Source organism: Schistocerca americana, chromosome 1 (assembly GCF_021461395.2).
Source record: "Schistocerca americana isolate TAMUIC-IGC-003095 chromosome 1, iqSchAmer2.1, whole genome shotgun sequence".
Lineage (NCBI taxonomy): Eukaryota > Metazoa > Arthropoda > Insecta > Orthoptera > Acrididae > Schistocerca > Schistocerca americana.
The window spans coordinates 476,877,877-476,894,508 of NC_060119.1; the positions used below are offsets into that span (position 1 = coordinate 476,877,877).

Genomic DNA, 16,632 nt, shown 5'->3' on the forward strand with positions numbered 1-16,632 from the left:
TTCTTGTGAAGGTTTATCCACTGTAAGCCTGGGGATGGATGAAGAGCAGGCTGCCTTGAGATCCACATGCCACAGCTCCTTCAGCCTTTGGCTGCTGCTGGTCCTCTCATGTGTGAGTTTCAGGGGAGAGGGATCCCAAGCAGGATGACATATTACCAAAACGAAAACATCAGAAACACTTCATGGGTGGCATGACATATGGTTTCACTTCACACTTGTACACCATAACATTAACTTTTACTGGGATGACATTTCCTTCGAAGACTCACAAGAAAGAGCCTGCACCTGCTCAGTTATCCCTGGGAACTTTCTGTACACATCAAACACATAAACAATTCACAATTCAAGATTACCTCACAGCTCCTCATCTATCCAAGAGTGTAAGGTCTTTATGGAATATAACTGTTTGCACCAAATTCTAAGTTTTATATGGGGCAATAGTCACTGCTATGTCATCCAGTCATTCACATCAACTTCACATTTGTCCTCTGTGTGTCCCATAAAAACTAAAGGTATTTTTACCATAAAAGTATCAGCATCTGTTCTAGTACACACCACGTATTGAGTAAAATGTTTTGCTCCCAGTCCTATGGCTTGTCCTTCTTCCCATAATGTAGCCAGGGCAGGAAAAGCAGTAGGATTATCATTGTCCGTGTTGAAATATCTGGGTCCATCTGTTGAGAGAGCCAAAATGCCCATTCTATTGGTTCAAACTGACATGTTTCATGTGTGAAACGTACGTCTTGAAGCCATCTACTTTGATCAATGGCTCTCCTACAGGTGCCAACGAGCCACAGCACAGGTCATCTGGTACAATGGCCATTGCTGGGAGCCCTACAACTCCAGGAAGGAGTGTTTACTCCTTGGTATGTGGAATCAGAGATGTGATCCCAGTGTTGGCAAGGGGCTTTACGGGAAGTGTATATCAAACCTACCACATAAGAGTGGCTACCACACTGGATTTTAAGGGCGTGAATAAGTCCATGCAGTTACTGCGCACAGAAAGTTGTCAACATGGTAGGCAGTAGCTAATATTTAAGATGTTCTTCCCCAGTCGATCCACACTACAGAAAAAAAATTTGAAAATGAAAGTCAAACCAAGAAGGTGGTCAAAATTACTTCAGTTGAAAAGTGATATAAAGGAAATGAATGAAGATCTCGATGAAAGAAAGCAGGAACTAGTGAAACAGCAAGGTCAACACCACAGGCTGCCACCATGAAAAAGAAGGAGATGTAAAGATAGTCAGTAATGGGAGATTGCAGTATTTGAAAGTAAGCAGGTGGGATATAAAGTACAGAAATCGGTAAGACTCAGCAGTGACTGGAAAGGATCTATTAAATAAACACAAAATCTTAAATGAACACGAGTATTCCGGATGATGCTTCAAATATATCATCTTTGGTGCTGGTGTAATGTCTGTTCACAGGGAATACTACTACAGTGATCTGAGACATTCAGTTGTTTCCCTGCCACAGATATTGGACAACATTTTTGAAAGTTTGAAATTTTATGTCATTACAAAATGAGAACTTCCCAAGAACGATTTCACAGTTATAGTTAAGAAGTGATGAAATTCTCAAAAGTGGATATTCTAATAAAAATATGCATTTATTTCTATGTATCTTATATTTTGTATTAATAACTTGTTCATATAGCTTAATGTGCAGTGTGCTATCTTGTGAGATTGGTGGGGAGGGGGGTTGTAAGCCAGAGCCAGATCAGAGCTGAGTAATGGATTAACAACCACAGGTCTGGCGCACCAGCCAGCATGACAGTGGGTTTTAAGCATTTTCCACAACAATTACACATACTGGGCTGGACCCCCAACTCTGTCTCAAATGACTTGATATGCAAATAGTTAAAGTGCAATAATACACAGAACTAAGTTCAAACAACTGACAGACAGCTTGCACATTTGGCTCCCCTGCCTTCAGTTAACTGAAGACTGGCGGCAAAGGACATCTGGGCTCAAGAGTTAAAAATGAAATTTAAAAAGTTTTTAAAAATCTGTAAAAAGTGTTGTGAAATTATTTGTCAAATAGTAAGAAATAAAACACATTAGAGAAAACTTTGACACATTTCATTTCCTGTACTAGATTTCTAGCATCACTCAAATGAACTCAAAATGTCTCTCTAATATATTTTATTTCTTGCGCTTATACTCACCACGTCACAAAATAATGATAGATCTTTTTTCCATTTTTTTTAGGTTTTGTTCTGAAAGCATTATCTTATTGACACCTCAGTATCTGATTTGAAAGACACCATTCTGACACAGGATGCATGCGTGGACAAGAAAGGGGGAGGGGGGGGGGATTTCCGGGATTTTTCCCAGTTAAAATTACACTTTCTCTCGGGTGAAAATACACCTTTTCTGTCTTAAGTGACAATATACATTTCCTCGGAACTGTAAAACTTATCAATCCTTTGAATGATTCTGGTTTTATACACTTGCGTAGAACTTCCCAGCCCTTTAGAAAACCAAACTCAGATAAAAAAGTGTAAATTTAAATTCCACCAAATGCCGCATGTTACTTTCCGATGGACTGAATTAAGATTACAATGCGCTTTAGTAACCAGTCATAGCTCATGTCACGTGATCTCACCAGCCGATGGCAGCGGATATTCGAGCATAGGACTCATAATGTAGTCAGCCAATAGCAATATCACTGTTAAGTAGCGTGTATACACAAACAGGAAAAGTTAATGATTTAAATTAATATACACAGTATTACTACAAGAAAAGCAAATCTTTCATACATAATATTGGTCTCGAAGATTAATAAGCTGCAAGAGAAGCTAAGCTTTCACACATAATGTTGATCTTTTTTGCGTGTGCTAGACTTCAAGATATATCACACAAATGTGCTAGTAAAATTTTTAATAAAGACATAAATGTCTGATCTTCTGGGCTCAAAATTTTCCTAAATGTTTGTCCATAAAGACTTGATTTTTAAATGAGAGTTAAATGCTCTGTGATTTAAAAAATTTATCGTACATTCTCGCACATAGTTCATCTTACACAAAAGGAAATTTACTCTGAAAGTAATGCTTTTCAAACAACCATTCTTAATATTTTCCCGTGGCCTGTTAGAAATAGGTTCGTTTCAGTAGTTGCCAGAGGGCGCCAGATAACAGGCGTCACCACGCTTGCACAGCTACTATGATACAGGAAGCCCGTATATTGGTGTAAAACATTAAAATATCTTACACTATGTCATAAAAGAAGCAAGACATCGGAGGATACTCCAAGAGCATCAGAATTTTGTGAATCATACTAAAATGAATAATTTGAAATAAAGTGCACATTCGTATGTCCAGATTGGGATGTAAATTTTCTTGGAGTACCAGTACTGTATTATCTCGTGTTTGGTTCTTCATTATGGCATAATGCCATACGTGCTAGAAGATGAAAATGTGCACTTTTGAAATGCAGTGAACAATTGAAACTAGCCAATAGCGTGGAATTAAACATTTTGTTTCAAATAAATTGGCTGCCTCAGTGGAAAAGATTAACAAATGATAAATTTCTTTAGCAAATTGACAAAAATAACTTCATTTTTCTGCAAGGTGATTAATGCTTGACTGTCAGAAAGGTGGAAAGAAAATAAAATCTGAAACCAATAACATTTTTTAGCCTTCCATACTCATGTCAATGTATTTTAATTAATTTGATAGCTCCCAGCCACAGAAATCCATTTTGTTTTCATTTGATGTGAGAGCAATAAATGAAGAGGAGACAGCAAAACGACTAAACATAAATGTGGGTCACATGGAGACTGCTCTGTGCATAAGAAAAAACAAAACAAAACAAAACACCTTGCAATTAATATTGGATGGGACAACTTGTAACCAGGAGAACAAGAACTCTTAAGAAAATCTGCATTATTTATTGCCTATTGCTAATAATTTGCTTTTCTGAGTGACATAAAATTAAATACAGGATACATGAAACCAGTAGAAAAGACAAGCAAGACAGTACACATTTGTTCAATCCTTAAGTCCTAGAATTTTTCTCTGGCTAACCTTGCTAAAGCTTTACATTGCATGCTTTCCTTTCAGGGAAAGAATCTATTACCTCATCAAAGTTTGTCAAATGTTTTGCTACATGAAAAAATGAAATGTCTTTGTCTAATACTGAAGAAGCTGTTAATACAACCAGTACCCAAGACTTGAGTGGTTTCTCAATCTGATTACGATTATTTTGTCACTGTCTGTTAGATAAAACAAAATAAGCTTGTCAAATATTGCAGCAATTGTAACACACACCAAATAAACGGGACTGTTTTGGTACAAATGGTCATTTTTATAACACGACAGAATGTAATTCACGAAGTACCAGCAATATCAAATGCCTATTAGGCCTACTACAAGCAAAAAGCTTTATGTTAGGAAATAGTTTCATATTTAATTCATACGCCCCAGGTTCTCAAGCATGAGATCAAAAAGTAGTAATATGAAATTTTTATATAAATTTGGAATCGTCTTATTCTTCCATAATTTGTGTTATGTCCCCATTTCTTCTCCTTCCTCGTTCTAACAATCTTGTCATCACTAACTCTGTAACTTAATCTCCAGTAATCTCCGCTAACCCTGCCACAATCAACATTTTAGTTATCCCTAATTTATCCTCTGGTAGGCGTTATTACGTGTTCATACAACGCGTTTGCTGTGCTACTCCAAGAATAGAACTCAGGCAGCTGCTACCGGGCACAGTACAACTGGTCCTTACTAGTGTAGTGGTCTGGCCAAAAATTTTCTATCAAATTTCATTTTCTTGGATACATCAAGAAGATAATACGTAATCTTTCTTACCTATTATTCCTGTTACTCATTTATTTCCATTCTGGTAGTCTGAATCTATGGATTTCACTGGCAATTATAACAATGCTGATCATTCGCAAACCCAGTCAACCACATAGAAAACAGCTATTGCCCTCCACCCGTTCGGCTTTATTCCGCTCAGCTCATATAGCCCTGTCCCCTTCTGTCTGCAGGAAAGTTTATTTCTAGATGCGGTGGGGATTCCGCTGGCAGAGACATGACGTAAACTATGCACGCTTTCAAAAATCAACTTATGATTCATTCAGAAATAAACTTAGAATATGTTCAAAATCCAACAGAGATGGGTTTCAAAATCATATGAATAATCAACAGAGCAATGTGTGCTGGAACTAGGCACTTTGTGAAGCAAGGTTTTTTTCCCCTCAAGAATATGAATTTGGCGGTCCCCCTCCCATTCCCTGAAATTGCCACCTGGGGTAGATACCCTGATTTGCCCCCAGTGAATCTGGCAGCTTGCATGGGCCAGTAAAATTTTTCCGCGTAGCATCTTGCTGCCACACTTTTGTAGCCAGAAGCAGCAGAAGGTACTACACATGTGCGACTCAACTGTGCATGCGCATGAGCCCACCCGCAACTGCTCAAATGAATCTAAAGTAAACAGTTGTGACGTCAAGCTAATCGGAGGCAATTTGTTGTTATGAAGCATTGCACAGTCTTCAAAAAATGGCTCTGAGCACTATGGGACTTAACATCTATGGTCATCAGTCCCCAAGAACTTAGAACTACTTAAACCTAACTAACCTAAGGACAGCACAGTCTTCCTAAGGCCTTTGACACATTTTGCTGTTGGCATACACCTGTATGAGCACTGTGTTTTGTTGTTGTATATGGCCATTTCCTTTGTAACTTAAGTTTTATTTTGCCCCCCCCCCCCCCCCTCTCGTTCATGTTCTATTCTGCATTAGTGGGATAGATAATTTACTTTATTAGAGTATTGTTTCTTACCAGTCAAAATTACAAAAATTAACTGAAAGCTTAAAAAAATAAAACAAAAATATCCCAGAATTCTAAAAAATTCAAGGGTTTATCCTGGTTTTCTCTCGGGTGAAAAAATTCCCGGGTTTCTCTCAATCTCCCGGTTGTCCCAGGTCATATACACCCTATGACAGTTAAATATCACACCAATGAAACTTTTTATGATCAAAATAGCCAGGCCCTGAAAAGACAAATTTTTTGACACTTCATTTGTCCTCTTACTGTCTGCTGGTCTTGATATGTCCTAAATTTGGTACTTGATATGAAGGAAGACATTTTAAAAATAAAATACCACACCAATGCACCTAAAATTATGAAAATACCTATGCCTTAAAGTGAGGAACTTTTTTGACACTTCATTTACATAGCCAGCAGCAACTGTTCACAACGTTTCCTCTAAAATTACCAATTAAGTCCTCTAAAATCACTAATTAAGTTTTTCTAGTCCTCTAAAATCACTAATTAAGTTTTTCTGAACTATTCTGATTATTTTCAAGCAAATAAACCCTGTTCTGCAAAACTAGACCTCACACTGGTCAATCTGATACTCTGTCCATATCCCACTCTTCGTTTGGCCATGAAAATTCAGACAAAAAGCCACTGTATAATTTACAGGGAGACTAGTTTTCATTCTGCTCTACCAGATGACCAATAAGCATTCCAAATCATGAAAACAGTGGACCCCATCTAATGGAATAAACACCAGAAAAGAAGTGTGACTTTTGTACTAATGATGAGGGAAATTTATATGTGGAACTTTAGGGTGGTTATGCAGCATACTTTTCCGAATCTGCAAAATGGAATCCCTTCCCACTTTACCTTACAAGAAGAGATCCTATCTAATACAGAACTAACTCTGTGTGTTCTTAACTGGGTTTACTTTATTCTTGAAGAAATCATTCTCACTTAATGAATAATTCCCTGAAAAGTTCTAGTTTAATCACACAATAAATGAGAATAGAAAAATTCTGTATTTAGAACAGTGTATTCTATTAACAAAATTCAAGATACATACTTTCTTTTACTCTGATACTGATCTTTGGTCTTCTTGAAATCATAAAATTGTTTATTGTGTTCATCTATACAAGCTCTTTGCTTTTCCAATTCATTTGTCTGTTCCTGCAACAAAAATAAATATCATAAGAGATTCATCTTCAATCTCATGACAAACTTGCAAGCACTTAGAACAGTCGAACTTGCCACAAACATCTGACAACATTATGACAGATATGTGGTCCAGCCATATTAATGTGACCACCACCTGTGTTTAGCATCAACATGCAATAACAGCTCACAGATGACAGCGGTAGCAGTGGAGGGCGTATAAAGTGTCTCAGAAAACAGTCGTTGTCGTAATGGAGCAATTTATCTGACGTTCAAAAGAGAATGATCACTGACTTTCAGGAGAAGGATGCAAGCACTTCCGAAACAGCTAAGTTAGTAAACTTTCTGCATCTGCTTTGGTTAAAGAATATCATGCATGGCAAAATGGCGCTATCCAAAACAGGCACCAAAGCAAATGTGTGGCACCATGAGCCATAGATGACAGGGGCAATTGATATCTGCGAAGATGTGTACAGGCAAATAGACGTGCAACTGTTGAGAAACTAACCACCCAGATGAACTAAGGGGGCTATCAACGGTGTCTTCTCAACAACTGTTCAATGAACATTGCTGTGTATGGGCCACCACAGCTGGCAGTTGGTTCATGCATCCACAGTTACTGCTATTCATTGGCAATTTGCAAACCAATACTGCAACTGGACGTCCACTGAGTGGCGACAGGTGACCTTCAGGTGAATTATGTTTTACGCTTCATCAGAGAGATGGCCATTGGCGTATGCAGTTTGAAACATCTGAAAGTAAACATCCTGCAACAATTGTTGGAAGGGTCTGAGGAAGGGGCGACGGGCTGGGGGTGGGAGAGGGAGTGTTAAAGTCTGGGGTATCCCCTGGGTGATCTTGTAATTTTGGAGGCACAGTGGAATGGAGTAATACCCGTATGCATCTATCCTTGTGAATCATGGCCACCCCTACACATGGTCTGTTTCTCCTCAGCATGATGGCGTCTACTAGCAAAACAATGCAATGTGTCACACAGTCGCAGTGTATATGTATGGTTTGATGAGCACTAGGATGTGTTTTCCATATTCCCTGGTCACCAAACTCTCCGGATTTAAACCCAAATGAGAACCTGTGGGACCCCGCAGTCAGGCTGTACGTGCCATGGATCCTCAACCAAGAAACCTAGTGCAGCTGGCCATAGTACTGGAGTATGGCTGCACATCCCCGTCGATACCTTGCAAAACCTCACTGACTCTGCTCCTGCACATCTTGCAACGGTCGGTGCTGCAAAAGGTGATTAGTCAGGCTTCTGACAGGTGGTCACATTAATGTAACTTGACAGTGTATACTGCTGACATCACCTTTCTGAATCTGATGGATTGTAATTTCACCTTTTGTACAGTCAAAGGTGGAGACCTACTCTCACATAGCACTTACTTAGTGGATTCAGTTCACTAGATTCTTCTCATTGTTATCAGAACTATCATTCTTATCACTAATCAGGATAAAACCTCAAGGACGTCATCTCATACTAATGGCCATTTTCTTAGTGCACTCACAGTTCAATCTGTATCTGTATGTTCAGTTTTCTTCAATGCAGACGGATAATTATTGAAGATGTGGAGATCGGATGTACAAAACACTATGGCTGAACAGAATGATCAGATCATTTGACCAACAACTCTTCATTTTTGCGGTAGTAGAATCAGAAAATGTTGAAGTGAAAGGTTAACAATATCAAATTGACAGAATTTTGTTCTCATATCGTCGCTAGGCAATGAAAACCTCATAACTCCATCTGACAATGAAATCCACGTAACTCCATTAGCAAATGTAGACAATTATGCCAGATAGCCTGTTGAAACCTTCCTTCTTCAAGTTGTACGGTGTTACCATCCAGCGATATGTAGTTTTTGCTGTAAACCTCGCATCTCCGGTAATCGCCATTGTTAGTGTGCAGGGTGAACACATGCTCCGAGATTAAAACGTTTTTTGATGTGGATAGTAACCTTTTTGACTGACAGACCGAACACTGCTTTATTGCTACAGGTATGGGTTAGTATTTCTAGGTATAGTTATGTATTGCATTTTAATATACAGAATTAATAATGACCTCATTAAATACAATGTTGATTTATGAGATTTTCATCGCGCGTAAAGCAGACTACACTCGGTTCATACGAGGTTTAAATTTTAGAACTTAACAGAATCCTATACATTCTACAGTAACTACTTTGTTTTCAGCTATGGGTAAAAATAGTAAATTCACTCTTCACCTTGTGAAACAAGCCGACAACGAGTCATATTGTATAAAATCACCGGAAGAAGATTCTAGTCAGGTTCCTCCTTGTCCTCCACCAAAAGAAAGAGTAGACCTACAAAATGAAGGCAAACCGTAGTTTATATTGCTGTAACTTCAAGTAAGATCCTTGTTTGAAAGTTGAGGTGATTAAATTATTTGAATATTATTGATGAAATTATGGTTTACACTACAGATAATGCGGAAAAAGAAGCCAATACAGAGGCGGATTCCACTTCTGAGTTTGAAAGTCTTTTCGTACACATCAGCGAGGATGATATCTCCAATGGCAGTAGTGATGCGTATGATCCAGATAAAAACAAAACTGACCATAGCAGTAACAACAGCACGGAAGACGACAATGACGAAGTTGATGTGGGAGTAAAAAGTACTAAGCAGCGCCGTAAAAGGAAAAGCAATCAATCACTTCAAAGTTTGCAGAAAGAAAAACGTATGAGGGGACAGGATTAGTTAAGAATGCAAAAAGACAAGTTTGGCAAAAAGAGACCAACAATGAGCAGAAGGAGGAGGGAAATGAAACCACGATGTACTTGTAAACCTTCTTCCTTAAATCATAACAGGAATTGCAAGGATATTACAGATGAGCAGAGACAGCAAATATTTAATCATTTCTGGCAGGATATGTCTTGGGTGAAGCCATGTCTACTCTGTTCCAGTTAAAAGACAGAAATAGTTCAGAATCTAATAAATCTCACCGTTCTAACACACTATATTACAATTTTGTAATAGAAGGACAGAGAAAAAACTGTCTGCAAGACTATGTTTCTGAATACTTTGTGATTAGGTGAATGGGGTGTCAGAACGTGGGCATCTAGTGCATCAGGAAGAACGCTTGCAGAAGGGCCTCAAATGCAGGAGAGACCAACGAAAGTTTCAAGTGGACGACAATCAGCGTCAGATTTTTTTGCAGAGTTGCCGAAACAGGAATTGCATTACTGCTGTCGTTCTTCCACAAAACTCTACTTGGAACCTAACTGGCAGAGTAAATCAGAACTACATAGGGTATATATAGAATTTTGCAAGAAAAGAGGACAAATCCCATCGGCTTACAAACAGTTCTGCGAGGTATTCGATGAAAATAATCTTAACTTATTTATGCCTAAAAAGGACGAGTGCGATCTCTGTTGTTCTCACCAGACAGGCAATCTCTCATCCAATGAATATTCTTTGCATATTGCCCGAAAAACTGAGGCAAGGGAAGCGAAAAATAGTGATAAATTAGGACCAGCTACAGTGTTTTACTATGGACCTTCAAACACTTCTGCTTTCTCCCAGACTGAAAGCATCTGCACTACTATAAAAGCAAACTGAAGGTCCACAACTCTACCATCTATGATTTAAAAAGTAACGATGGTTATTGTTACCTTTGGCACGATAGTGAAGGTGGACTAACAGCTTCGGAATTTGCCAATATACTCGTGCATTTTATAGAAATGTATGTCCAAAAATATTCAGAAGCTATTTTCTATAGCAATGGGTGCATGTACCAGAATCGTAACTCAGTCATGAGTAATGCACTGGCTCATCTCGCCAATCAGAAAGGCATTACAATACTGCAAAAATTTCTGGAGAAAGGTCACACTCAAATGGAGTGTGATTCTATGCACTCCACCATAGAAAGGAAGTTAAAAAACAGACACATTTATACTCCTGCTGACTATGTAGAAGTTTGTACTACTGCAAGACGAAGTCCTAGACCTTATGTTGTCAATTGTTTGGACCACACGTTTTTCAAGTCCTATGATAAACTCTCGTTGTATTCGTCTATTCGGCCAGGATTCAAGATTGGGGATCCAACAATGACTGATAATTGTTGTCTCAAGTATGATCCCTCCGGAAAAATGGAATATAAATTGAAATTCAGCGATACGTGGGAACCACTTCTAAGAAGGATGTTAAACATACCCAGCTTATTTACAGTGCCCCTCTCTACAGTTCACCACAAAAGATCAGGGCAGAAAAGTTAACGCATTTGCAACAATTAAAGCTGGTCCTTCCAAAGGATGTGCATTCATTTTATGACACACTGCCTCACATTTGTAATGAGAGAACATGTCCGTGCCTAAAAAAAATGCAGCCGAAAATAAACTTCTTTACAGCCACCTATGACTGTGATTGTGATAGTAGCAGTAATAGTAATAATAATAAATGGTAATAAACTGCACAAATGTTTACAGTAATAAAATTTTAATTAAAATTAACAACATTGTTTCTGTTTTTTAAACACTGTAATTTATTAACATCCAGATTCCAATATTTTGATCAATGTGAAATTATTCATTTCACTTTATATCTGTAATAATGTAATCTTACAGATATTTCATAATACACAAATAATGCAAAGTTTAAGTGAGTACTCTTTAAAACAAATTAAACATTCATGCATTTCAATTTTTAACTGTGCACTCGTTACATGCCTCTTATCTCCAACACACCAAACAGTAACTGTGAAAACCTCGTAACTCCAAAAACAGGCAGACAATTTGCAGTGCACAATAAAGTCTTATGTACCAATGACCGGATCCATATTGTGTAGCAGAAACCACTACATTTGACCAATCAGGTCCCCATGTGATTTCAATAATTAGTTTTTTGTTTCTCCTGTAAAAATTGACCAATTTGAGTTACGAGATTTTTCCCCCGATTTCCCGGTTAAAAGTACACTTTCTCCCGCAAAATACACATTTTCCCTGTTTAAGCGACAGTACACTTTCCATCCGTACTGTAAAACTTATCAATCCTTTGAATGGTTTAGGTTTTACACACCGACGTAGAACTTCCCAGCACTTCAGGAAACGACCCTCCCCCCCCCCGGAGGAGGGGGGGGGGGGGGAATAGCCGTGCATTCTGGAACGAGCTTTGATGGGCAGCAATGTGCATGCTGCCTATTTTCATACACCATGTGATCGAAAGTATCCAGACACCCCCAAAAACATATGTTTTTCATATCAGATGCAGTGTGCTGCCACCTACTGCCAGGTGCTCCATATCAGCGACCTCAGTAGTCATTAGACATCCTGAGAGAGCAGAATGGGGCGGAACTCACTGACTTCAAACATGGTCAGGTGATCAGGTGTCATTTGTGTCATACTTCTGTACATGAGATTTACACACTTCTAAACATCCCTAGGTCCACTGTTTTCAGTGTGATAGTGATGTGGAAACGTTAAGGGACACTTACAGCAAAAAAAGCACACAGGCTGACATCGTCTGTTGATTGACAGAGACCGCCGACAGTTGACGAGGGTCGTAATGTGTAATAGGCAGACATTTATCCAGACCATCACACTGGAATTCCAAACTGCAACAGGATCCACTCCAAGTACTATGACAGTTAGGCAGGAGGTGAGAAAACTTGGATTTCACGGTCAAGTGGCTGATCATAAGCCGCACATCATGCCAGTAAATGCCAAATGATGCCTCACTTGGTGTAAGGAGTCTAAATGATTGAACAGTGGGAAATGTGCGGAGTGACAAATCACGGTACACAATGTGGCGATACGATGGCAGGGTGAGAGTACAGCGAATGCCCGGTGAACGTCATCTGCCAGCGTGTGTTGTGCCAACAGTAAAATTCGGAGGCAGTGGTTTTATGGTGTGATCGTGTTTTTCATGGAGGGAGCTTCCACCCCTTCCTTATTGTTTTGCGTGGCACTATCACAGCACAGCCTACATAAACACCTTCTTGCTTCCCACTGTTGAAGAGCAATTCAGGGATGGCAACTGTGTCTTTCAACATGATTGAGCACCTGTTCATAATGCACAGCCCGTGGCTGAGTGGTTACATAACAATAGCATCCCTGTAATGGACTGGCCTGCACAGAGTCCTGGCCTGAATCCTATAGAACACCTTTGGGATGTTTTGGAACGCTGACTTCCTGCCAAGCCTCACCAACTGCCATCCATACCTCTCCTCAGTGCAGCACTCCGTGAAGAATGGGCTGCCATTCCCCAAGAAACGTTCCAGCATCTGATTGAACATAAGCCTGTGAGAGTGGAAGCTGTCATCACAGCTAAGGGTGGGCCGACACCATATTGAATTCCAGCATTACCGACAGAGGGCACCATGAACTTGTATGTAGTTTTGAACCAGATGTCCGGGTAGTGTATTACGAAAGTATATACTCGAGTTCCACCAATCACAGCATGTTAGTGAAATTGAGATTGCGATGCTTTTGTAAGCCAGTCATAGCTTATGTCATGTGATCTCGCCAACTGATGACAGCAGATCTTCAGAGCATAGGGTACGTGATGTAATCAGCCAATAGCAACATCACTGTTACGAAGTCGAATACACAAACAGGAAAAGTTAATGATTTAAAATAATGCACATAGTGTAGCTACAAGAAAAGATAAGCTTTCATATATAGTATTTGTCTTTTTTGCGTGTGTTACACTTTAAGATACATCACGTAAATGTGCCAGTAAAATGACGTAAATGGCTTGTCTTCAAAGTGTTAAGCTTTAAATGGGAGTCGTACACTCTATGATGTAAGAAATTCAAAGGACATTCTCGTACGTAACATAATTCACCTTGCATCAAATTAAATTTACTTTGAAAGTAACGTTACTCAAGCCACCATTCGCAATATTTTCCTGCAACGTGTTAGAATTCGTTTCAGCAATTATCAGACATCACCAGGAAACAGACGATGACATAGGAAGCCCATTTGTACGTATGTGTATAGCATTTACAGTCTTGCACAGCATTAAGAGATCTTGCATTGCGTCATAAACAAAACAGGACATCAGATGATACTGCAAGCAGAATTTCGTAAATAATACTAAAATGCATAATGTGGTTTAAAGTACACATTAGTGTGTCCAGATTCACAAAGATGGATATGCCAACCTGATATTAAGCTTTTGAGAATGCTAATTTTCTTGGACTACCGGTACTGTATTATCTCATGTTAGGTTCTTTATTATGGCGTAATGCCATTATGTGCCAGAAGATGAAAATGTGCATTTGAAATTCAGCAAATAGTTGGAACCAGCCAATGGTGTGGAATGAAACACTTCGTTTCAAATAAATTTACTGCCTCTGTGAAAAAGACTAATAAAAGGCAAATTTCTTTCGCAGATTGACAAAAATAACTTCACTGTTCTGCAAGAAAATTAATGCTTGACTGTCAAAAATGTGGAAATCAAATCAAATCAGAAAACTGAAACTAATAACATATTTTAGCCTTCCGTAATTATGTGAATTATTTTAATTCACTTGATAGTTCCCGACCATGGAATTATATTTTGTTTTCATTTAATATGAGAGCTGTATATAAACAGTAAACAGCAAAATCACTAAAATTGGACACTATTCCCCCTCCCCACTACAACTCAAACTGCTCTGCGCGTGTGTGAATCTGGCAGCTTGTGCGCACCAGAAAAATATTTCCAGATAGCACCTGGCTGCTTGTTGCTGCTGCTGGTACAGCTAACACTCCTAGCAGCCACACTTTAAGTAGCCAGAAGCAGTAGAAGGTACTGCTCATACGCGACCCAACAACGCATGTGCATGAGCTCGCTAGCTTCAAATGAACCTGATGTGAACAGTTGTGTTGTCACGGTCATCAGAAGCAGTTTGTTGTTATGAAGAATTGCATAGTCTTCATCCTAAAGCCTTTGACACATTTCATTTCACTGTTGGCAGACACTTGTGTGTGCACTGTGTTTCATTGTTGTAAATTGGGAATTTCCTTTGTAACTTAAGTTTTATTTTGATTTTTTTGTCTCGTTTATTTTTTATGACTGCACTGTTGTTCTGCAGTGGTGGGGCACAGTAAAATCCTTTGTAAGATTATCAGTTCTTACCAGTCAAAATTACAAAAATGTAAATGAAAACTAAAACAATGAGAGATTTCTGGAATTCTAAAGAAGTCCTGGGCGTTTCCCAGTTTTCTCCAGAGTGAAAAAATTCCCAGGTTTTTCCCTGGTTTCCCAGGGCATATACACCCTGTTAATACGAGGGCAGTTCAATAAGTAATGCAACACATTTTTTTTCTGAAACAGGGGTTGTTTTATTCAGCATTGAAATACACCAGGTTATTCCCCAATCTTTTAGCTACACACCACAATTTTTCAACGTAATCTCCATTCAATGCTACGGTCTTACGCCACCTTGAAATGAGGGCCTGTATGCCTGCACGGTACCATTCCACTGGTCGATGTCGGAGCCAACGTCGTACTGCATCAATAACTTTTTCATCATCCGCGTAGTGCCTCCCACGGATTGCGTCCTTCATTGGGCCAAACATATGGAAATCCGACGGTGCGAGATCGGGGCTGTAGGGTGCATGAGGAAGAACAGTCCACTGAAGTTTTGTGAGCTCCTCTCGGGTGCGAAGGCTTGTGTGAGGTCTTATGTTGTCATGAAGAAGGAGAAGTTCGTTCAGATTTTTGTGCCTACGAACACGCTGAAGTCGTTTCTTCAATTTCTGAAGAGTAGCACAATACACTTCAGAGTTGATCGTTTGACCATGGGGAAGGACATCGAACAGAATAACCCCTTCAGCGTCCCAGAAGACTGTAACCATGACTTTACCGGCTGAGGGTATGGCTTTAAACTTTTTCTTGGTAGGGGAGTGGGTGTGGCGCCACTCCATTGATTGCCGTTTTGTTTCAGGTTCGAAGTGATGAACCCATGTTTCATCGCCTGTAACAATCTTTGACAAGAAATTGTCACCCTCAGCCACATGACGAGCAAGCAATTCCGGACAATGGTTCTCCTTTGCTCTTTATGGTGTTTGGTTAGACAACGAGGGACCCAGCGGGAACAAACCTTTGAAAATCCCAACTGGTGAACAATTGTGACAGCACTACCAACAGAGATGTCAAGTTGAGCACTGAGTTGTTTGATGGTGATCCGTCGATCATCTCGAACGAGTGTGTTCGCACGCTCCGCCATTGCAGGATTCGCAGCTGTGCACGGCCGGCCCGCACGCGGGAGATCAGACAGTCTTGCTTGACCTTGCGGCGATGACGACACACGCTTTGCCCAACGACTCACCGTGCTTTTGTCCACTGCCAGATCACCGTAGACATTCTGCAAGCGCCTATGAATATTTGAGATGCCCTGGTTTTCCGCCAAAAGAAACTCGATCACTGCCCGTTGTTTGCAACGCACATCCGTTACAGACGCCATTTTAACAGCTCCGTACAGCGCTGCCACCTGTCGGAAGTCAATGAAACTATACGAGACGAAGCGGGAATGTTTGAAAATATTCCACAAGAAATTTCCGGTTTTTTCAACCAAAATTGGCCGAGAAAAAAAAATGTGTTGCATTACTTATTGAACCGCCCTCGTACAATGAGATTTCATATTCCTACTGTCCCACATACATAAGAAGTCGCAATGTTTTGTGTATCCCAATTGCATTCCACAGAGTATGATTTTTAGATCACCACAGAGTTTCCATTTGTGTTCATG

General features: G+C 39.6%; 1 protein-coding gene across 1 annotated transcript in view; it reads right to left on the reverse strand.

Moving 5' to 3' along the window:
- The window catches only part of LOC124604114 (structural maintenance of chromosomes protein 3), a 210,055-nt gene that overhangs the window by 80,959 nt on the left and 112,464 nt on the right, over positions 1–16,632 (reverse strand). Inside the window, exon 12 of the mRNA XM_047136451.1 lies at positions 6,837–6,940. Coding sequence (XP_046992407.1) covers positions 6,837–6,940 — 104 coding nt within the window. The remainder of the gene's footprint in view (positions 1–6,836; positions 6,941–16,632) is intronic.